The sequence below is a fragment of the Sphaeramia orbicularis genome, chromosome 1 (assembly GCF_902148855.1).
Source record: "Sphaeramia orbicularis chromosome 1, fSphaOr1.1, whole genome shotgun sequence".
Taxonomy (NCBI): Eukaryota; Metazoa; Chordata; class Actinopteri; order Kurtiformes; family Apogonidae; genus Sphaeramia; species Sphaeramia orbicularis.
Window position 1 is genome coordinate 48,464,438 of NC_043957.1, and position 24,647 is coordinate 48,489,084.

General features: G+C 35.2%; 1 protein-coding gene across 1 annotated transcript in view; it reads right to left on the minus strand.

Annotated features, from left to right (window-relative positions):
• Positions 1-3,615: 3,615 nt before the first annotated feature.
• abcg2d (ATP binding cassette subfamily G member 2 (JR blood group)) overlaps positions 3,616-24,647 on the minus strand; it is a 43,368-nt gene continuing 22,336 nt past the window's right edge. The window contains exons 10-17 of the mRNA XM_030142813.1: positions 21,128-21,210; positions 13,688-13,777; positions 12,158-12,279; positions 11,374-11,528; positions 9,589-9,678; positions 6,481-6,596; positions 5,598-5,801; positions 3,616-3,724 (exon numbers count right to left, since the gene is read on the minus strand). Coding sequence (XP_029998673.1) covers positions 5,654-5,801; positions 6,481-6,596; positions 9,589-9,678; positions 11,374-11,528; positions 12,158-12,279; positions 13,688-13,777; positions 21,128-21,210 — 804 coding nt within the window. The 3' untranslated portion in view covers positions 3,616-3,724; positions 5,598-5,653. The remainder of the gene's footprint in view (positions 3,725-5,597; positions 5,802-6,480; positions 6,597-9,588; positions 9,679-11,373; positions 11,529-12,157; positions 12,280-13,687; positions 13,778-21,127; positions 21,211-24,647) is intronic.

Genomic DNA, 24,647 nt, shown 5'->3' on the forward strand with positions numbered 1-24,647 from the left:
AAAGTTTTTTTTTTTTTTTCTTATAACACAGGACATTGTCTTATGTGTTTGTGTAAACTGAACGTTTTGGAGACACCATCTTCATTTAAAGGCACAGTTTCACGTGTTGGGAATGCAGTTGTTTTTATATGAGTTATAATAGATGACATGTTTGTGTTTACACTAAGCTGCATGTCATGTTTTTATTTTAACCATACGTCATTAATATATAAAAAGGCACTGGATACTTGAGTCTGTGCATGAGTGAATGTACATGATGATGTGTTTTTCATTCTGTCAAATTTCTGTGTACACTGTGAACGCCTCCCTCTCCTGACCTGCTCAGAGCATTTTAACCCATAAAGACCCAGTGTTACTTTTGTGTCGTTTCCCAAATGCATTTTTTTCTAGATTTAACCTTTCTTAAGTGATTTATCACCATTTATTATAATATTATCGCCTGTATTTTGCTTTTTTTTCCCCGGTGAAAATCACATATTTTCCTATATTTAATTTACTGATCATGTACAGGGTCGGGAAGCAAAATTTACAATGAACATTTAGTTGTTTTTTCTCAGCAGGCACTACGTCAATTGTTTTGAAACCAAACATATATTGATGTCATAATCATACCTAACACTATTATCCATACCTTTTCAGAAACTTTTGCCCATATGAGTAATCAGGAAAGCAAACGTCAAAGAGTGTGTGATTTCCTGAATGCACTCGTCACACCAAAGGAGATTTCAAAAATAGTTGGAGTGTCCATAAAGACTGTTTATAATGGAAAGAAGAGAATGACTATGAGCAAAACTATTACGAGAAAGTCTGGAAGATACTATTAAAGAAGAATGGGAGAAGTTGTCACCTGAATATTTGAGGAACACTTGCGCAAGTTTCAGGAAGCGTGTGAAGGCAGTTATTGAGAAAGAAGGAGGACACATAGAATAAAAACATTTTCTATTATGTACATTTTTTTGTGGCAAATAAATTCTCATGACTTTCAATAAACTAACTGTCATACACCGTCTTTCAATCCCTGCCTCAAAATATTGTAAATTTTGCTTCCCCACCCTGTACATCACAGGTGTCAAACATGCGGCCCGGGGGCCAAAACCGGCACACCAAATGTTCCAATCCGGCCCACGGGGTAAATTTGCAAAGTGCAAGTTAGGGCATCAAACTCAAAAATAATACCATAACAACCTATAAATAATAACAACACCAATTTTTTCTCTTTGATTTAGTGCAAAAAACATTAAATTATGAAAATGTTTGCATTTACAAACTATCCTTTAACAATAAAATGAATAACCTGAACAAATATGAACAATCTGAAAAGTCAGAAGAAAATTAAGTGCAATTTTAACAATATCCTGCCTGTTATTAAATGTTTTGTGCATATGTTTAAATGATAAGTTGATGCATAATACTGATAAAATTGTACTTGTATTTCTTAACAAATTTCATTTTTTTCAGGTTATTCACATCCTTTTTGTTTGGATAGTTTGTAAATGTAAATATTGGCATAATTGAATGTTATTTTTTGCACTAAAACAATTTGGAGTTGCCTTTTTTTTTTTGCCTATCATGCTAGTAAATTACTGGTCCTGCCCACTTCAGATTAAATTGGGCTGAATGCGGCCCCCAGAAGAAAATGAGTTCAACACCCCTGATGCACATGTTCATAAAACCTTCCTTAAAAAAAAGTAAATAAAATAAAAAATCTATGTGAAAACCTGTTGCATTATGCTTTTTTCAATCATGATAGTTGTTTAATGTAAAAAAGCCAAAACATTTACTTTCCTGGGTCTCAGGAGGTTCAGTTGTTTCATAATACAACTGGTTTATGGGTTTACTTTAATAAAATATGCACAGAGAATAGAAATATGTTGGCACACAGTTTGTAAACAATATCTAACGTTAGCCAATATGTGCTAGTTTGTTGTCAGGTGTAAATTACGCAAAGCAAAAATAGAAATTATACCTTAAAAACCGTTGCATTATGCTTTTTCCAATTAAAAAAAGCCAAAACATTTACTTTCCCAGGTCTCAGAAAGATATAGGAAAAAGAGAAAACTGAAGAAAAAGCTACTTTTTCACAAAGATATCAATAAATTTCTCTGGATTTTAACCATTCTTAAGTGATTAATCACTATTTATTATAATATTATCACCTGTATTTTGCTTTTTTACTCCAGTGAAAATCATGTATTTTCCTGTATTTAACCCTTTCGTGCATGAATTATGAGACCCTTAATCAAGATTTTTTTTTTTCTGATTGTTTTTATTCCTCTTTAGGCATGAAAAAAACATGCCTAAAGAAAATTTTCTTACGAACCTATTTTTCATGGAGCTGCAAAAGTGTCCACTCAACTGGACACCACATGTTTAATTTTTGAAGCAAAGAAACATGTATTTACTTATATTTTGTGTGAAAACTATGAAATAAAAATATTTTTAATGCTTATTTTAGGTCATTCGTTTCTCAGACAGGGGTAGTTGTTTGTTTACCTGCTTTACTATTTTGTCTGATAAATGAATTATCTACAATAATTATATGTGGAAGACAGTATGAACCTTTAGCAGATATTTTTAATGCTACTAATCTGAAGTTTTCTCACATTTTAACACTTTAATACCAGACATTACTCGCTTCATGGAGATAATATGCAAAAAAAACCCGACAACTACTTTTGTTTAAAAAACTGTTAATTACTGACTTATAACAATAACACGCACTTCATGTACACTCAAACATGTTAGTGCAGATCAGGTTTATCCAGAACAGTAAAGTTACAGTAATGGTCTGAGTGTCAGTGTATGGGATGATGCATAAGCGTCCACTGTGTCGGCTGATATGGAACTAAAAGAACAAAATCCATGAATATATGAGAACTGTAGAATAACTGTCCACCGTAGTGACCACTATGCATGAAAGGGTTAAATTACTGATCATAAAAGTTCAGTGAATTCAAAGGTTATTATATCAAAACAATGAAAACTGAAGAAAAAACTGACTTTTTCAGCAAAATATAATCAACTGAACATAAACCAAGTGTCTCCATCCACTGTCGTTAATCCAACTCCTTGGGTTTTACTGATGAATCAATGTTGTAGAAGATGACGGTGTTTCCATGGTAACTACAGAGCCTCTGAACGTCCAAATGGGTCATATCTCATGACCATGAAAAGATGACGAACTGCATTTTACACCAATTATTTACAGGGGTTGGACAAAATAATGGAAACACCGTCACCTCAAGATGATAATGCCCCAATCCATACAGCTAGAATTGTTAAAGAATGGCATGAGGAGCATTCTAATGAAGTTGAGCATCTCGTATGGCCGGCCCAGTCCCCAGACCTCAACATTATTGAGCATTTATGGTCAGTTTTAGAGATTCAAGTAAGACGTCGATTTCCACCGCCATTGTCTCTAAAAGAGTTGGAGGGTATTCTAACTGAAGAATGGCTTAAAATTCCTTTGGAAACAATTCACAAGTTGTATGAATCAATACCTCGGAGAATTGAGGCTGTAATTGCCGCAAAAGGCGGACCTACACCATATTAAATTATATTTTGTTGATTTTTTAAGGTGTTTCCATTATTTTGTCCAACCCCTGTACATGTATTGATAGAATTAGTGGATCAGAACTTATTCAACATTTTAGATCAGTAGATGATTTGGGTCTTTATGGGTTAATGCCCTTATTGTCTCTGTTTTCACTTGTTAAACTATTCTCGTAGATCACAGGTGTCAAACATGCAGCCCAGGGGCCAAATTTGGCCCCCCAGAGGGTCCAGTCTGGCCCGTAGGATGAATTTGTGAAATGCAAAAATTACACTAAAGATATTAACAGTCAATCATTTTACTTTATATAGAGCCCTACTTTAGTCTCAAGTGGGTGAGATCAGTAAAATACTTCTGTAAAAACCAACAAATAACGACAATTCCAAATTTTTTCTCTGTTTTAGAGTAAAAAAGTGAAATTACATGAAAATGTGTAAATTTACAAACTAGCCTTTCACAAAAAATATGAAAAACTAGAAATGTGTTAAGAGAAGTCAGCGCAATAATATTATTCTGCCAGTTACTAAAATATTTTGTAAATTTGCAGATCCTTTGTGATCTGTAAGTTGTAATGCACATTTACAAATGATAAGCAGAGGAAAACTACAGTTAAATTAGGCCCGAGCCCAGACATACATGTCGGCGAGGGCCTATTAAAATGGCATGGTTCCGTTATTATTATTATTCTGTCACCACTTTGAATGCAAATTTGACCCCCTGAACATTAACAAAAAGTCAATTTTATTTGACCAAAAATTCAAGCCCAGTGAATTTTTTTAAAATTTGAAGTCGCCAAGAAAAAATATCGCAAAATGACTCGGTAGCGCCCCCTCAAAAATCAAAATACATTACACGGATGGGAGTCCTATCCAAATTTTTTTCATCGTACAAACATGAAACTTGGTACAGACATAGACCATGATAGGACAAGTAAAAAATTACATTATGGCCCCGCCCTAAACCCAACAGGAAGTCGGCCATATTGGATGGAAGTGTGGACCTCTAAAATCCCACCCCTCATCCTTTCATCATCTCCTCCGAGGGTTTACATCCAATTTGGACCAAACTGGGTGAAAATCACCTAAACACGTGTGATCAAAACTGCCACCTACATTTTTGATCAAATTTTTGGCGTGGCTGTGATGACCTCACAACAAAGCGGCCATTTTCAGAAGTATAAAAGTGTGTATATCTCACAAAGACAGTGTCAGATTGAGTTGGACCCAATGTAACATTTGTGCGGAATGACAACCTGAACGCGATGATATGGAACTCATATAGTCGGATCGTAAAATGGCTCTCTGGCACCCCCTATATTTTTTGAATGGGACCAAAAAAATTTTTTTTACATAGTCAATCAAAATTTGGCACACACATCCCTCATGCCAAACTGAACCAAAAAGCCAATGAGGACACGCCCCTATCTACAATTGTGTTGCCATGACAACATCAAAACTGTGCCATTCAAATGAATGGGTTTTTGGACGAATCCCACCCCTCATACTTTCATCATCTCCTCCTTGGGTTTACATCCAATTTGGACCAAACTTGGTGAAAATCACCTGCATACGTGTGATCAAAAGTTACCACCTACATTTTTGATCAAATGTTGGGCGTGGCTGTGATGAGCTTGCGATTAAGCGATCATTGTCAGAAGTATAAAACTGCGTGTATCTCGCAGAATGTCGGATCGAGCCCACAATACGGTGTCCTCTCAATGTCGGTGGCCTCGGTGGTCGCGTGGGAAGGCGGTTGCGTGGGAAGGCGAGGGCCTTAACACCGCTTGCGGTTTTAATTGTACTTATTTTTCTTAATAAATTTCAGTTTTTTCATGGTTCATGTTTATCACATTTTTAAAAGGACAGTTTATAGATGTAAATGTTTCCATAATGTAATTTTACTTTTTTCACTATAAAACACATTGAAATGTTTGGAGTTGGCATTATTTCTATATTATTATGTAATTATTTCACTGGTCTGGCCCACTTCAGATCAACTTTAGCTGCATGTGGCCCCTGAACTAACATAAGTTTGACACCCCTGTTTTAGATGAATGTGTTTCCCACTGGACAAAAAAAAAAAGACGGCAGATTCATGCATTTAAGTGAATTTCTTGATGTAGCGAAGTTTCAGATAAGCAATGATGAGGAATATGAACGTCATTACAGTCAAAGCCACGTGATTCTTCCACAGTCCCCACATGGTGTATTCTATTCCCAGGTAGTCCAGATACTGCTCCCCCGTGCACCTGGAAGAGTCCGTCGCAAATCCAACTTCATTACTGAGGCAGAAAATGTTTACAATACTCATGTCGACTCATGTGAACACAAGGCATACAGTTCAGATTGTAATAAAAGCAGAGGAAGGCACGCTCTAAACCACAACAGTGACAAAAAACCAGGTCACATGAGCAGTAGGGGTGTTAAAAAAATATCGGTTCTGCAATATATCGCGATATTTCATTTCACAATACTGTATTGATATTTTTAGGTATTTATTTAAATGCAGATATTGTGGAGGTTCATTTTTATTTTTTTGTTTTTCATTTTTGTTTATATTTTAATTATTATTTTTTATCATGGTTTTATTAAATAATGGTTATTTGGAGCATCCTAAAAGCACATTTTACTGTCTGAGAGGCAGATTTTAGTTCCTTTGGAAACTAGAAGAATTAGAATTTATTTATTTAGTTTTTTTGGGGTGATATAACATCAGATCCTGTTCTGATCAAATAAAAATGTGTTTAGTATTTGTACATATTTCTGGTGTAATTCAATTCTTCCAGGAAATAATCTTCAAAAAAAAGGAAGCTTTTTTAACAGTATCATGATATATCGTGATATATCGTATTGTGATCCTAGTATTGGGATTTGGACGTTTCGCCAGATTCTTGCCAATACACAGCCCTAATGAGGAGCTCTACTCACATCAGGCCGAACGTGTTCATGGTGCAGTTGGTTGTTAGAGACGCTGATGTGTTGATGTTGTGAATCAAAGCGTCGTCACAGAACTTCACCCCCACAAACTCATTCACCTTCAGGGCCTGAAAAATACAAGCCAGTGTCAGTTTTATCCAGTCCACTTTATTTATACAGCACATTTAAACAATAAAAACATCTCCAAAGTGCTGAACATCATAAAAACAAGAAAACAATTAAAAGAAATACACTAAAAACAATAAATAAGAACATAAAACTACAATAAACAATAAAATCAAATAGATAAAAGTAATAGAATTAAATAAATAAATAAAAGACACAGAGGACCACACAACTCATGCGTAGTTAAAAGCCAGAGAATAAAAGTGAGTCTTAAGAAGTTTTAACCCTTTAATGGCAGTGGATCCCAACCTTTTTTGGCTCGTGACCCCATTTTAACGTCACAAATTTCTGGCGACCCCAGACATTCAAAATGGAGAATTTTTTTTTTTTTTTTGTTAAAATTAATTTGTTTTTGATCATGTAATAGTTTGCTATACTATATTGCAAATAAACATTAATTTTAGACAACATTTAGTTTATATAATGTATATTATTCTGGACGGAGGCAGAAAAGTAAGGTGTAGGTTACTGCACAAAGTGAGAATTTGATTTTCCTTGGTCAGGATATGTACAATCAGTCCAGCTTGTATTTTTCAAAGCTGACAATTAATACTGAACTAACAATAACTCAAACTATGAATTATGAAAGAGCTGCAGCATCTGAAACTGACCACAATGAACATTTGACAGATAAACAGAACCACAGTGCTTCAGTTTCAGCTTCACAGTTTGTCATGTCTTTTATAGATTGGGATTGTCTCTGTCAACTCACCATAGATTTTTTATTAGTAAGTTTTGGTTTTTTTTATCAATTACAAAAAATTTCAGGCGACCCCATTTGAATTCCAGGTGACCCCACATGGGGTACTGACCCAAAGGTTGAAAAACACTGCTTTAATGACAATGTTTCTCCCTTTATCAGGCATGTGACTATTTTTGGTCATTTTCAAATACGTAACAAGACGGTGACAGCAACAGTTCCAGTGAGGACAGTGAGTCAACAATCTCAGGTCCAATGTGGTCTCCAGGGTCTGTAAGGTCCACCTATGCATGAACAGTGAGTGTACCTGCTCTGTTCAGTACCATGAAGTAATGGTACTAATGTAAGGAATGATGTTCAAAGGGAGAATGTGGATGTGGACAGGGGTCTGGATCAGCACTTGAACTGAACAAAAATAAAAAAGCAACACTTTTGTTTTGGCTTCCATTTTTCATTAGCTGAACTCAAAGATCTAAAACTTTTACTATGTACAAAAGGCCTATTTCTGTCAAATATTGCTCTATTCTATCATTCTATTCTATTGTATTCTATTTGATTGCATTGTATTGTATTGTACTCTATTCTATTGCATTGTATTGTATTCTATGCTATTTGATTGCATTCTATTCTATTCCATTTGATTGCATTCTATTGTATTCTATTCTTTGTCTTCTTATTGTATTGTATTCTATTCTATTCTGTTCTATTCTATTCTAGATTTTTTTTGCCACTTATGAGTAAGAAACCAAATATTCGAACTTCATTAACCTTGATTTTCTGCATAACAATAAAAAGTTTTGAAAAATTTCACAAAAGTAATGCAGTCTTGTTAGGCCCTCCAATAACACACTAAGAGCCGGATCAACTAAAGGTTTGCGTACAAATGTGTTCAAACTCATTGCACATCCAAAAAAATGTACAAACAGATTCACCAACAGTGTGCACTAAGGGTTGCGTCTTTCAAATGTGCAAAATACCACATCTGCATCCAGTTAGTACACTTGCCGTAATGAATATGCAATATGGGGCATCCAATTGTGAGTGTGCTGGGAGGAGAAAATGTAAATATATTAATTTAGCACACGCAAAGTGATTTATCAAACCCAAAAGCAATTTTGCTGATAGAAACTGTGTCTATATTTAACACGTCTCAAAAGGAGGTGCAAACGGTTTGTATGTGTAATTGTGGACGCATGGAAGTGGTTATTGTCGCAAAAAAGAGACATCGAAACGATGAAACAAGACGCAGAGAACACATTTTTCACACTTGTGTGAACATTTTTGGAATGACGGAAGAAAAAATAATTGAGACATATGACACACACTTTATGGGACTCTTGTAGTAAAGGCTATATTACTTATTTATGTATTTTACTCTTTTATTTCTATATTCACATGGGTATTTTACTCTTTTATTTATATATTCACATATGTATTTTACTCTGTTGTTTGTATGTGACAAAAGTAATATTGTGATATTGCAGGTCATACATGTATTTTTTTTTATTGATAACACTGTTTTGTTAAATAATGGTTGTTTCAAGCATCCTAAACACACTTGTTACTGTTTGAAAGAAGCAGATGTTAGTTTTCCAGGAAATAATCTTTTACAATAAGAAGCAAAACAAACAAAAAAAATTATTGCCTTGTTAACAGTATCATGATATATTGTGATATATCGTATCGTGATCCTCGTATTGTGATTACCTCCGCCAAGGAGGTTATGTTTTTGCCAGGGTTTGTTTGTTTGTTTGTTTGTCCGTTAGTGTGCAACATAACTCAAAAAGTTATGGACAGATTTGGATGAAATTTTCAGGGTTTGTTGGAAATGGGATGAGGAAGAAATGATTACATTTTGGTGGTGATCGGGGGTGGGGTGGCCCACGGGGGGGGCCACTGATCAGCCTTGGCGGAGGTCTGCACTCTCCGAGTGCTTCTAGTTTGTACTGTATCACCTGATTCTTGCCAATACACAGCCCTAATCCTTATTCTCACATATCTTGTACATACAAAACTGAAAAGCAATGACATGGAGCATTTATTTATTATGGAGACACCTTTGTCAGAACGATTTGATCAGTATTTTGACAGTAATACACAAACAAAGTAATGCTGCACAAAAACTAACATGGAACATTTTGAATATTGTTACAAGTATTTTGTACTGAGCCACGAAGCATTTATTGTTATTTATTTGTATTAAATTCAGATAGACATCTTAAGTGTGAACTCACAGCGAGGCCGTAGCGAGGGATACTGAAATATTTCAGCCACGACAGCCAGTCCATGATGCTGGGCAGGTTCACCAGTAGACCTGAGAAAATCTAAAAACACAACACAAACATGAGGGAACACATTTATACAGTCAACACTGTAGAAAAGACTCCAGTGTTACCCAAAGGACTGTTCTCACATGACTCACTGGCTGTCTTACTAATGTTATTGATGTCCACTGTGGTTTTCTTATCATTTTTTTCTATTTTATAATACATCATTAAAGTACTTTATAAAACAACACAAAATCCCTTATTGTTTTGTATGTTTTAACAAAAATATATTGCATGTAAGTTCCCATTGTTTGTATAAGGCTTTTACTGTATCCTTGCATTATATTTCAATATATCAATGTAGTTATATCATCAGAGACATATCCCACCCCTGTCACCATCTGTTTGACCTGTTTCTATCTGCCTGATGTTACAGGTCCCTCAGAACAAGGAAAAATACAGTAGATTCAGAGACAGTTTCTTCCCAAGAGCTGTCATCACATACAACTGCAAAAAGAAATAAATATAGTGTTGTTTCTGTTCACTCACTTCCCTCAAAGTATCACTTCAAATATTATGCAACAACCCTGCAAAATGTGAATTATGTGCAATAAGTTGTGCAATAATCCTCTGTTCTTACAATAACTATGCAGTATGTATTCAAATACAAATGCACTATTTTTTTTAAATAGACTTTCATAGATATACACAGTATTAATACTGTTAATATTCATAGATACAATACTGTTAATGCTGTTAATATTGTAAATATTGTGTCTATTCATATTATGTCCATTTTTATTTTATTCTACTTTTAGTTCCATTCTTATTTTAATTTTGTTAAATTCTATATTCTGTTTTCTTATTTTACATCTCTCTTTTTTGGAATTTCATATTTGCTCTATTCTTATTTTCTGACATGTTGGTTTTCTTATTCATATTGTGTGCACTGACTGGAGAGGCACTCCAACATGACAGTAAAGGTTATTGTATTGTACTGTATTGTATTGTGTTCTATTCTATTCTATTCTATTCTATTCTATTCTATTCTATTCTATTCTATTCTATTCTATGCTATTCTATTCTATGCTATTTGATTCTCTTCTCTTCTATTCGATTGCATTGTATTGTATTGTATTCTATTCTATGCTATTCGATTGCATTCTATTCTATTCTATTCGATTGCGTTCTATTCTATTCTATTCTATTGCATTGTATTGTATTGTATTCTATTCGATGCTATTCGATTGCATTCTATTCTATTCTATTCTATGCTATTTATTCTATTCTATTCTATTCGATTGCATTCTATTCTATTCTATGGCATTGTATTGTATTGTATTGTATTGTATTCTATTCGATGCTATTCGATTGCATTCTATTCTATTCTATTCTATTCTATGCTATTTTATTGCATTGTATTGTATTGTATTGTATTCTATTCAATTGCATTCTATTCTATTCTATTCTATTCTATGCTATTCGATTGCATTCTATTCTATTCTATTCGATTCGATTGCATTCTATTGTATTCTATTCTTTGTCTTCTTATTGTATTGTATTGTATTGTATTGTATTCTGTTCTATTCTATTCTATTCTATTCTATTCTATTCTATTCTATTCTATGTGTTGCCAGTTATGTTTTTTGGTTGTATGTAGATTGATGGTTTCAGCTGGTCAGAGCATAAACATACTAATTAATACAACAATCTGGACACCACATTTTTCTATACTTCTTGTTTTCCTCTCACCATCATAAAGACAAAAGTGATGGTCATGAGGATGTTTGCGAGCGCCACCACACTCTGGTCGGCTGAGATGGCCATGGTCATGGCTGTGGCCGTGTAGGCCTCCAGCGTGACGGTCAGAGTGAAGACGAAGAAGGCATCGGCTGTAGATTTGAGCCCTGAGAGGACAAATACAAAAACACAGAGACAAATCTCAGCACCTTTAACTCAAACTAACCCATAAAGACCCAGCGCTACTATTGTAACAGTTCCTGACTGGACTTTTCTCTCTATTTAACCTTTCTTAAGTAATTTATCACCATTTGTTTTAATATTAGCCTCTTTATTTTGCATTTTTCAGTGTAAATCATGTATTCCCCTATATTTAATTCACAGACCATGTACATGTTCATGAAAACTCAGACTAATATCAAAAGTTATTATATCAACACAAATAAAACTGAAGAAAAAGTGTCTTTTTCAGCAAAGATATCAATAACTTAACATAAAACAAGAGTCTCCAACCACTGTCTTTTATTAAACTCCATGGGTTTTACTGGTGAATCAATGTTGTAGAAGATGACGGTGTTTCCATGGTAACTACGGAGGCTCTGAGTGTCCAAATGGGTCATATCTGATGACCATGAAAAGATGACAAACTGTATTTTACACCAATTATTTACATGCATTGATAGGATTAGTGGATCAACAGGGATTAAACATTTTAGATCAGTAGATGGTTTTAGTTGACAGAGGATGTTTGGGTCTTCATGGGTTAAAAAAGATAATATCCAGAAAGTTCTCTTACCAATCATGAAGTAGACGATGCAGCTGAAGATCACAGAGGTGACGGTCCGCATGGCCATGTCAGAGAGGATCTTAGACAGGAAGTAGACAGATACTCTGTAGTAGCCACTGATGTACTCATGACTTTCAGTGCAGAATGGAGGATAAAGGAAAGAGTGGTATGAAACATAGATGTACTGTTTCATATTTAAGTTGAACTTTATACAAAGGGTCTGTCATAAGGTCCACACATGTAATAACTGTGTGTAGTTAAGAGTCTCCTGGTCTCTCTGTAGTATCTCAGGTTCAAACACAGGTTCACACACCATGTCTTCATTAAATAAATTTGACAAGTATAACATCAATTTGGGTCACGGCTCGTCATTGAGGGGTGTATAAAGACAGAACGATGAGATTATATGAACAGTTATAAGTTTTTACATTTTGCTTTGTATTTGTTTTGTGTCTTGTAACATATTTATTTACTTATTTTGGTTTGGTATCGTAATGGTTTTGCATCATTTTGTCAGGTATATATTTACCTATGTTTTGTACTTCCTGGACATGTAGTTTTGCACTTGGTTTTGTATTCATTTTATATTATCTTTGGATGTATTTTGTTTGGTTTGTCTGACTTTATATAGTATGATTTTATAGCTAGTTGTGTATAGCTAACCATTAAGGTTATTATTATTTAGAAGGGGGCAGGAAATATAAGATTTTCTTCATCCTTTTCGAGCATGGGTCTGTAAATGTTTGTTCACCTGATGATTATTGAATGTCTGCTGATGAAATCCATAACCATGAATGAAATAAATGAAATGTTAGTGGGTGCTGAAGCCAGACCAGTTGAGAACCACCGATCTATTCAGCACTTTTACTGTTTCTCGGGATGATTGTGTCATTCATTGCAGAGACCGAGCTAAGAACCTGGTGTTCTTTTTGGTAAAACACTTTCTTCTGATCTTCATGTCAAAGAGATCACAAAACTCGCATTTCCTCATCTAAGGAATATTGCTAAACTCAGACCTGCTTTGTCTTTTAAGAATGTAGGATCCTAATGCACTCTTTTTTTTGACATTGCGATTAGATTATTGTAATGCCCTTCTCTCTGGTGTGCCAAGGAAGAGCACGCAACATCTGCGACTGGTCCAGAATGCAGCAGCTCAAAATTTGAACACATAACTCTGTTCCTTGCCTTTCTTCTCCGGCTTCCAAATCATTAACACACTTAACGTTTAGTCATGATCAGCCTCTACAGTTATCAGACACATAGATTTATGGCTTTTTAAGACTTACTGAGATCATTGTTAACCAAATTTCAGACTGAGTTTTGGGCAAATCCTCGTGTTTCTTATTTAAGAAGTGTAGGTAAATTTAAAGCTGAGTAGATTATGTGTGGTTCTGTGGAGGATTTTTATTAGATTGAAATACATTAATCATGGATAAATTAAATTAAATACAATGTCTGTTGTAAATTAGCTAAGATTTAAGACAATTTAATTATTTTTTTAAAGACTGTAAGACATTTTATGATTTTATGAGGACTTACACAAACAGTTTCCTCTCAGTAATGAAGAGCTCAGCCGCTGACACTGTACTGAAACACTGGTTCGTGGTGATGAAGAAGAGGGCACCCATCCTAGAAGAAGAAACAACCTGATCATGTTTCATTTTAACAGTTTCACACCTTAATCCAAAGGTCAAATCTTGTCAATAAAAATTGTGAAGTATCTGCAGAGCAAAGACAATGGGGGTTTTGTAAACCTTCTTGAATCTGCATGATGTTTTTCATTAGATGGACAAAAGATGTTTCCTACTTTTCTTTAATAGAACTAAAGAGTGTGTTTGAACCAACACTAGGTTAGAGTTGTAACCCAAAACTGAGGTTTGTACATTATGTAGATAGATAGATAGATAGATAGATAGATAGATAGATAGATAGATAGATAGATAGATAGATAGATAGATAGATAGATAGATAGATAGATAGATAGATAGATAGATAGATAGATAGATAGATAGATAGATAGATAGATAGATAGATGGACGGACGGATGGATGGGCAGGCGGGCGGATGGATGGATGGATGGGTGGGCAGATAGATAGATAGATAGATAGATAGATAGATAGATAGATAGATAGATAGATAGATAGATAGATAGATAGATAGATAGATAGATAGATAGATAGATAGATAGATAGATAGATAGATAGATGGACGGACGGACGGACGGGTGGGTGGGCGGGCAGATAGATAGATAGATAGATAGATAGATAGATAGATAGATAGATAGATAGATAGATAGATAGATAGATAGATAGATAGATAGATAGATAGATAGATAGATAGATAGATAGATAGACGGACGGACGGATGGGCGGGCGGGCGGATGGATGGATGGGCGGGCAGGCAGATAGATAGATAGATAGATAGATAGATAGATAGATAGAGAGACGGACGGACGGATGGGTGGGCGGATGGATGGATGGATGGGTGGGTGGGTGGGCGGGCAGATAGATAGATAGATAGATAGATAGATAGATAGATAGATAGATAGATAGATAGATAGATAGATAGATAGATAGATAGATAGATAGATATAGATAGATGGACGGACGGACGGACGGGCGGGCAGATAGATAGATAGATAGATAGATAGATAGATAGATAGATAGATAGATAGATAGATAGATAGATAGATAGATAGATAGATAGATAGATAGATAGATAGATAGATAGATAGATAGATAGATAGATAGACGGGCGGGCGGGCGGATGGATGGGCGGGCAGATAGATAGATAGATAGATAGATAGATAGATAGATAGATAGATAGATAGATAGATAGATAGATAGATAGATAGATAGATAGATAGATAGATAGATAGATAGATAGATAGATGGACGGACGGACGGACGGACGGGTGGGTGGGCAGATAGATAGATAGATAGATAGATAGATAGATAGATAGATAGATAGATAGATAGATAGATAGATAGATAGATAGATAGATAGATAGATAGATAGATAGATAGATAGATAGATAGATGGACGGACGGACGGGTGGGTGGGCAGATAGACAGATAGATAGACAGACAGACAGACAGACAGACAGATAGACAGATAGATAGATAGATAGATAGATAGATAGATAGATAGATAGATAGATAGATAGATAGAGAGACGGACGGACGGACGGATGGGCGGGCGGGCGGATGGATGGATGGGCGGGCAGGCAGATAGATAGATAGAGAGATGGACGGACGGATGGGTGGGCGGATGGATGGATGGATGGATGGGTGGGCGGGCAGATAGATAGATAGATAGATAGATAGATAGATAGACAGACAGACAGACAGACAGGCGGGTGGATGGATGGATGGGCGGGCGGGTAGATAGATAGATAGATAGATAGATAGATAGATAGATAGATAGATAGATAGATAGATAGAGACGGACAGACAGACAGGCGGGTGGATGGATGGACGGATGGATGGACGGATGGATGGATAGATGGATGGATGGGCGGGCAGATAGATAGATAGATAGATAGATGGACGGGCGGGCGGATGGGTGGGTGGGCAGATAGATAGATAGATAGATAGATAGATAGATAGATAGATATAGACGGACAGACAGACAGGCAGGTGGATGGATGGATGGATGGACGGATGGATGGGCGGGCAGGCGGGCCGATAGATAGATAGATAGATAGATAGATAGATAGATAGATAGATAGATAGATAGATAGATAGATAGATAGATAGATAGATAGATAGATAGATAGATAGATAGATAGATAGATAGATAGATAGATAGATAGATAGATAGATAGATAGATAGATTTGTCCATCTTTCTAACACCCAGTGGTACCCAACACCTCCCTCATCCCTGTACCTCTGAAAAATTGTGCCTCTGTACCTTCTTTTAAATACTAACTGATGCTGATGGTTCTTCTCAGATACTTTTCAGTGTATTTGATTTTTTTGTAATAAATGTTTTTTTTTTTTTTTTTTAACAATATTAGCCCTTACATCTGGGTCCTTCCCTTCCCTGTACTATGTCCTGACACTATGTGATGTCTAGACTAAATACTACAGTCTATTCACTGTGAATTACTGCATTATAAGTGTGCTTAACGAGGAAAAGAGTTGACATGTTGAATACATATTTACCTCTTTGTATATAAGTCCACTATGGCCTCATGTCTGACCCAGAGAGGGAGGGGTGACAGACCTTTAAGCTGCATATAATAATGACTAGTATAGTCCACATGCACTGACCATGACTATAATGACATCAAGTCCTTATTTTCCACTCAACCATACACAGAAAGAGACGATCCATTGAGGTTTCTGACGTGCTTGACTGGACTTATGTGTACCAGGTTCTGCCCAATAAAATATGGTAAGAGGATTAGTCATGTAGGAGTTGGAGCTTGACTTTTCATCCTTAAGAACCAGAACAATCAATAGGAAATATGTTACATTAACCCATAAAGACCCAAACAGCCAATGACAATTAAAAGCATCTATTCGTCTATAATGTTTAATACCTGTTGATCCACTAATCCTATCGATAAATGTAAATAATTGGTGTAAAATGCAGTTATTTATCTTTTCATGGTCATCAGATATGACCCATTTATTTGGACGTTCAGAGGCTCCGTAGTTACCGCGTTAACACCGTCATCTTCTACAACATTGATTCACCAGTAAAACCTATGGAGTTGGATCAGTGACAGTAGATGGAGACACTTGGTTTATGTTCATTTAATGATATATTTTTACTGAAAAGGTCACTTTTTCTTTAGCTTTTTTTCTTTTTAATATAATAATCCTCAACTTTAATTTGAGCTGTAATGAAAATCTACATGATCAGTAAATTAAATGCAGGAAAATACATGATTTAGACTGAAAAAAATGCAAAATACAGGAGATAATATTATAATATATAGTGATAAACTACTTAAGAAATGTTAAATAGTGAGAAAAATCAATTTGGGAACTGACACAAAAGTAGCACTGGGTCTTCAGGGGTTAATCAGAATTGTAAGTATGGATAGCAACACATAAAACACAAAAAAGTCCATACATGCAGATTTTCCTCCTGCCATACATACAGGTTTTTATGATTAACACACTAAACTCTCTAATGCATCTTTTATATCCTTTAATAAACTTGATACATATGTTACTCCCAGATATTACATTTATTATTACTAGTTTTAACAGGATTGTACCCAAGATTTTACAAATAATAAATTCACTCTGGGTCTAAAATTACTGGACTCATCCTGTACATTTCTGAAGGTGCAGATCTCTCCTCAAGTTACAAGTCTAGTCCTCTAAATGTTCTGAACCCATAAAGACCCAAACATCCACCACTGACCAAAAGTATCTACTGATGTAAAATGTTTAATACCTGTTGATCCACTAATCCTATACTTGTAAATAATTGGTGTAAAATACAGTTACAGAAAAATATAGTTACAATTAGCAATAAAGTACAACAAAATGAGATATAGAGGAATCCTAACATTATCATCCATAAATAAAATGTATGTTTTTTAACCCTTAAAGACCCAAACAACCACTCCTGACCAAAAGTATCTACTGATCTATAATGTTTAATACCTGTTGATTCACCAATTTTATCAATACATGTAAATAATAGGTGTAAAATACAGTTACAGAAAAATATAGTTACAGTTAGCAATAAAGTACAACAAAATGAGATACAGAGGAATCCTAACATTATCATCCATAAATAAAATGTATGTTTTTTAACCCTTAAAGACCCAAATAACCACTACTGACCAAAAGTATCTACTGATCTATAATGTTTAATACCTGTTGATTCACCAATTTTATCAATACATGTAAATAACTGGTGTAAAATACAGTTTTGGATCTTTTCGTGGTCATCAGATATGACCCATTTGGACATTTGGAGGCTCCGTAGTGAATGTGGAAACACCGTTATCTTCCACAACACAGGTGTTAAACATGTGGCCCGGGGGCCAAAACCGGTCCACCAAAGGGTCTAATCCGGCCCCTGGGATGAATTTGTGAAATGCAGAAATTACACTGAAGATATTAACAATCAAGGATGTCAGAATCATTTTAGGTCAATTCAATCTCAAGTGAGGCAGAAACAGTAAAATACTATCATAATAACCTATAAATAATGAAAACTACAAATTTTTCTCTTTGTTGCAGTGTAAAAAAAAAAAGTAAAATTACACAAAAATGTTTACATTTACAGACTAGCCTTTTACAAAAAATGTGAATAACCTGAAATTTCTTCAGAAAAGTATGGAATTGAACCAATATTCTGTGTCTTACAAAATGTTTTGTGTATTTGTAGATCCACTGTGATCTGTAAGTTGTGATGAATATGTATAAATGACAAACTAAGGCATAATTTTGTTAAAATTGCACTTATTTTTCTTAAGAATTTTTAGGTCGTTCACATTTGTTCATGTTATGTTCAAGTACTCTGGTCTACAAGGAAAATGCTTCCAGAATAAAAGTAATGAAATTTTACCACATGAGAGTCACTGATAAAGAAAAATCAAGTCAAAAATGCTGGTTGGCTGAACTTTCCAAGATACAGCCTCGGGTCAAAATGTGAAATTCAAGAATTAACGAGAGAATGGGTTTGGCTCAAAGGAATATTTGTCTCAGAGCTACAAGATCTACTTCAAAACACTGTCTGCACATTAGAATACATTCACTTTACAGGTTCTATTTAGTGGAAGATTTATAAAACTATTATATAAATTTACATAAACCAATATATATGTGTAATAACACTTAATCATATACCTTGAAAACATCAGCAAACCGGCACTTTTGTCATTTATTTTCTAATTAATCTTATTAAAATACGTAACATTTAGCACATTTTATGTCTGAAGCAAATCATTTCTAAAAAACTGTAGACCAGTGGTACAGTTCATAGATGTAAACATTTTCATTACGGAATTTGACTTTTTTCAGTCAAAAACAGAAAAAAAAAAAAACTTTGAAGCTGACATTATTTATCAGTTCTTATCCTATTATTTATATTATTTTATTGGTCCGGCCCACTTTAGATCATATTAGGCTGAATGTGGACCCTGAACTCAAATGAGTTTGACACCCCTGTTCTACAACATTGAGTCACCAGTAAAACCCATGAAGTTTGATCAATGACAGTAGATGGAGACGCTTGTTTTTATATTCAATTATTAATACCTTTCCTGGACAAAAGCCATTTTTTATTAATTTTTCTCTGTTTTGACAGTAGCCCTCAACTTTACTCCGAGCTTTTATGAACATCTACATGATCAGTGAAATAAATGTAGCAAAATACCTGATTTTCACTGAAAAAGTGCAAAATAAAGAAGACAGTATTACAATAAATGGTGATAAATCACTTAAGAAAGGTTAACCTGTTTAACCCTGACCATATTTTCAGGGGAAAAACGCCTAAAAAGACATACCCAAAGTAAATGAAGAATTACTTCACAATAATAAGGTTCATATGGATGTTCTTGGTGTCTATGGACATTTAGAGACCTCACAGAATCTATTCCCATTGTCTAAAATATTGTATCTATTACTATGCCTGAGTAAACTGTAACAAACTAAAAGAGAAATTAGAATTTTTTATCCTCACCTGTTTTTTTTTCGGCTGGATTGATGATGACATGCATAAATTAATTGTTCGTGTCGGAGATTTTTAATAGCGTATATTTCACCCCACAAAGATTAAAAATCATGTTTGAACATTAACTCTTTAAGTGCCAGACAGTTAAGGGGCTAATAAGCCTTAAAAGTGCCACAGAATTTGGCCGTTTTTCAGTATTTCGCGTCGTTTTTATAATATTTGAAGAATCCTGCAGGAAACCGCTCGGTAACATCCGACCGATTGCTGATTAGATTCAAAACGCACCGGACGCAGCCGATTCATTATTGATCGTAATTTGCATAATTTATAATAATAATAATAATAACAATAATAATAATAATAATAATCTTTATTTATATAGCACTTTTCATACATTAAAAACTGTAGCACAAAGTGCTTTACATATCAGTTTAAAAATCAGTACCGCCCCCCACCCACACCCACCCGCACGCACACACACACACACACACACACACGCAAACCCACAAGCTCACACATACTTAAGAAGACTGACTGAGCACGGGTAGACCAGAACAAAAATGTACAAGTAAAAGTAAAACATCAATTTAGGAGGCGCTGTCTCAGGGAGCCATCCGCACCAGGAGGCAGCCGCCGACCCCAGCGACCAGGCACCAGCAACACAGCCCCGCATCCCAACTAGTGGGAGAGGGCCAACTGGGACCCCCACCCACCAGAAAGGAGCGGACCCCAGTGAGAGAAGGTGCCACAGCCCCCGGAGTCCACAGCCGCCCCCCGGCATGGAGGGCTCCCTCTGATGAAACACCGGAGAATAAGAAACATTAAAAAGATATAAAAATATTATTCGGTCGCGTGACCTCAAATTCCCGTCTGCTTGGTCTCAAAAGGGGGACACAGAAAGAACGTCATCGAAATGTGAGAAAGAAATGGGGGTGGATGGTTTGTTTGTACACAAATGTGGCGTGTTCTCCAAAGCCGATCTGATCGGCCCGTGGCACTTTAAAGGTTGTATTCGTAAAGCCGATTTAATCGGCCCATGGCACTGAAAGTGTTAAAGTTTGCACTAAAATACACTTTTGATGTACTTTTATTAACGTTAGGGTCTAAACTTTGAGCAAAAGTTGAAAAAAACATTCATTGTCCTGATTTATTATATTTTTATAGTAGATGAATATTAATATAATTTTTAAGGCCCATGGGCAGGCCGATAGGGCTAAAGGGGTATTAAACATAGAGAAAACTTAATTTGGGAACTGCCACAAAAGTAGCGCTGGGTCTTTCGGGGTTAAAACAGGGTGGCTGCAAACTGCTGACAGATACATTTCTTTTACCTGTTTTGGATTCCACTCTGATCATCTTTGACCCCAAAGAAAATGGCTCCTACAATGAGAGCGAGGAAAATGTTGACTCCCAGCTGCCAACAGATAAAACATGAGATAAAATATGTGACAGCAGCAGAGATAATGATCATAACTTACAATAAATTAAAAATAGGCAGAAATATATCACACAATTAAGCAGAAAAATCAACTGAAACACCTATATTAGGCTTTTTTAAATTTAATTGCCTTCAGTATCTCCACACGTTGTATGAGTACTTCCCCTTATGTGATAACAAATATCTGATCCAAGCTGAAGTGAAGTGGATAATTATAGTCGACAAAACCTAAGCCTATGGTTGCATGATTTGGTAAAATATTATATTTGCAATTTTAATCTATAGAGTCGGTTATGAAGAAAATCAAGAGGATAATTGATTAGGTTGCATCTGTTTCTTATTCACAGTAACATAATAACTAATGCAAAAAAATACAAACATCATCCAAACAATTTAAAAATACAGTGACTTTGACTCGCTTTACACCCCCCTCCTCAGTGTGGCTTAAACCTTCGCTGTGATTACATTTTGATATAAGTCACTGTGCAGCTCTGACTAAAACTAACAGAGAGATTAGAGGAAGTAGTACATGCATCATATGAGCCTTCACATTATACATTCTTTCCTCCTGCCTTTCTCGGTCTCAGTGAATCAATCCATTCCTCTTAAAACCCCAAAACACTCGAAAAAAAAAAAAAAAATTCCAAACCAAATAAATTCTAAAACTGGAGCTGATGAATTCCTCAAAAGGATATGAAATTAGGACTCGTGTATTCTAATTTAAACTCTACTAAAATCAAGAACCAAGTGAAATACAAAGTTAGACTAAATACTAATGACATTTTTAAAGCTACAATAATTCTAAAGCAAACAAACTGCTTACTACTTGGTGCAAAAATTATGGTTTAGTGTATAAAAAAAATTGTGTAGCACTGCACATGATGTTTAGAAGGATGGAGAGTAAAGTCTAAACCGGGGTGTCAAACTCATATTCGTTCAGAGGCCACATTCGGCCACTTTGATCTCAAGTGGGCCGAACCAGTAGAATAAGAGCATAATAACCTAGAAATAATGACAACTCCAAACTTTTCTCTTTGTTTTAGTGCAAAAAAATAACATTAAAATAATGAAAATAAGTATTTTTACAAACTACCCAAACAAAAAAAGACTAGAATAACCTGAAAAAACTGAAATTTCTGTAGAAAAATAAGTGCAATTTTAACAATATTATGCCTCATTGTATCATTTATACATTCACAAAGACACAAAACATTTAGTAAAAGGCAGAATATTGTTAAAATTGCCCTTAATTTTCTTAAGAAATTTCAGTTTTTTCAAGTTATTCTCATTTTTTTTTGTTTGGGTAGTATGTAAAAGTAAATATTTTGATGATTTAATGGTTTTTTTTGTTTGTTTGTTTTTTTATTAAAACAAACAGAAATATTTGGCATAGTATTTATAGGCATAATGTAATATTTTGGTTTTTCACATTAAACCAAGAATGATATTTGGAGGTTATTTAGATTATTTTCCTATTATTTTACTTGAGATCACATTGGTCAGTGTGTGTCCCCTGAACTAAAACGAGTTCGACATAATTGGTTGTTCATATCTTCAGTGCAATTTTTGCACTTTGCAAATTCATCCTGTGGGCCGGATTGAACCCTTTGGTGGGCCGATTTTGGCCCCCGGGCCGCATGTTTGACACCCCTGGTCTAAACAGTGTTCTCACTAATGGACAATGTTCTGGGAATCATGGTTGTGTGTGTGTTAGAGGGGGAACCAGCAGAAACACGTCCAAAAAAATAAAAAGCAACACAAGTTTTAATCCCAACAATTTACAGATTATGACAGGACAAAGCTTTTCCCAGGGTGAAGGGATAAGCTCATAAGGGTGAGCCTTTTTCACCTCATTCCCCCTGGCTCCTCATGTGAAAGCGGGGCAGTGGACTGATGGTGGACTGAGGTCATGATGCCGTCATGTGATGAGTCCCAGACCAGGGCCAAGGGACTTTGGCCAGATATGATATCAGTTCAGATCCTGCCCCAAAGAGGCAAGAGTGGGGTCACAACAGTCACCAAAGCCGATTAGGGTGCCCATGCCGCCTAGAGCCACTCTTGAAGGATTATTGTGACTTATTTAGGGCCAATTAGCTGTTAATAATTCTTAAGTGAGGAGACTTCTAACGGCATTTTGCCGCCATGGGGTGACTAATGAGAGCTTAAAGTCTTGACCTCTCCAGTTGGCTGTCTGTGTATCCTGCTCATGATAAGATCATTTTCTGCTCCACAGTCAAGCCACTATAAACAGTAGAGTGTAAATAAGTGAGGAGACACTTATGGAGAGTCCATCGACAGAGATTATATATTTTCTAATATTTCAACAACATATATTCAGTATTTATTGTATAATTTAACCCCTTCATGCATGAATTATGAGAGCCTTAATCAAGATTTTTTTTCCTGAGTGTTTTTATACCTCTTTAGGCATGAAAAAACAATGTGATTGAATTTTTATTTATTTTTTTTTATGAACCTTACAAAATGTCCACTCAGCTGAACACCATGCACTTAATTTTTGAAGCAAAGAAACGTGTATTTACTGACATATTATGAGAAAACTATGAAATAATTTTTTTTAATGTTGCTAATCTGATGTTTTCTCACATTTTAACATACTATAATAGCAGTTATTACTCACTCAAATAATATGCAAAAAACAGCAAAACACAACAACTTTTTGTTACAAAAAAAACCCCAAACTGTTAATTACAGTATAATAACAATTAGCAGTTGATTTACACTCAAATATGTTGCTGCAAATCAGGTTTATCAATAACAGCAAAGTTACAGTAATGGTATGAATTGCAGTGTATTATGGGATGGTGCATAAGTGTCCACTGTGTTGGTTGATATGGAAGTAAAACAACAAAACCCATGAATATACAAGAGAACAGCTGGAGAATAACTGTCCACTGGAGTGACTGCTATACATGAAAGGGTTAAAATAGAATAAAAACACATATTAAATGCATTTCAAAGTCAGTATTTCAACTTATTAGAGACTCTTAAATCGAGGGGACTATATGCCAACAATTCATGTGTTTCACTGTTTGCACATGAATCATCACATATATTTGTTCAGATCACGTTTCTCAGCTGGTGGGTTGTGACCCAAAAGTGGGTCACAGTCATCCTGACTGGGTTGTGGACTGTGTGATCCAAGATAAAGAAATAATTAAATATATGTATTCTAATCCATCTGACATTGGACTTGTATTTTGACAGACGTACAAGTCGTTACCACGGTAACAGCAACATTGGATTGAAAGGTGACAGGTGATATTTAGGTTGTCTTTTGTAGGCACAATGTCGATGTACAAATATGTGCTTATAACAGTTCTAAATTTACCAGTGTCTTTGTTCCTTTTGGTTTTGCCATCTGGCAAATCTGTGTGCTACATCAAACTACA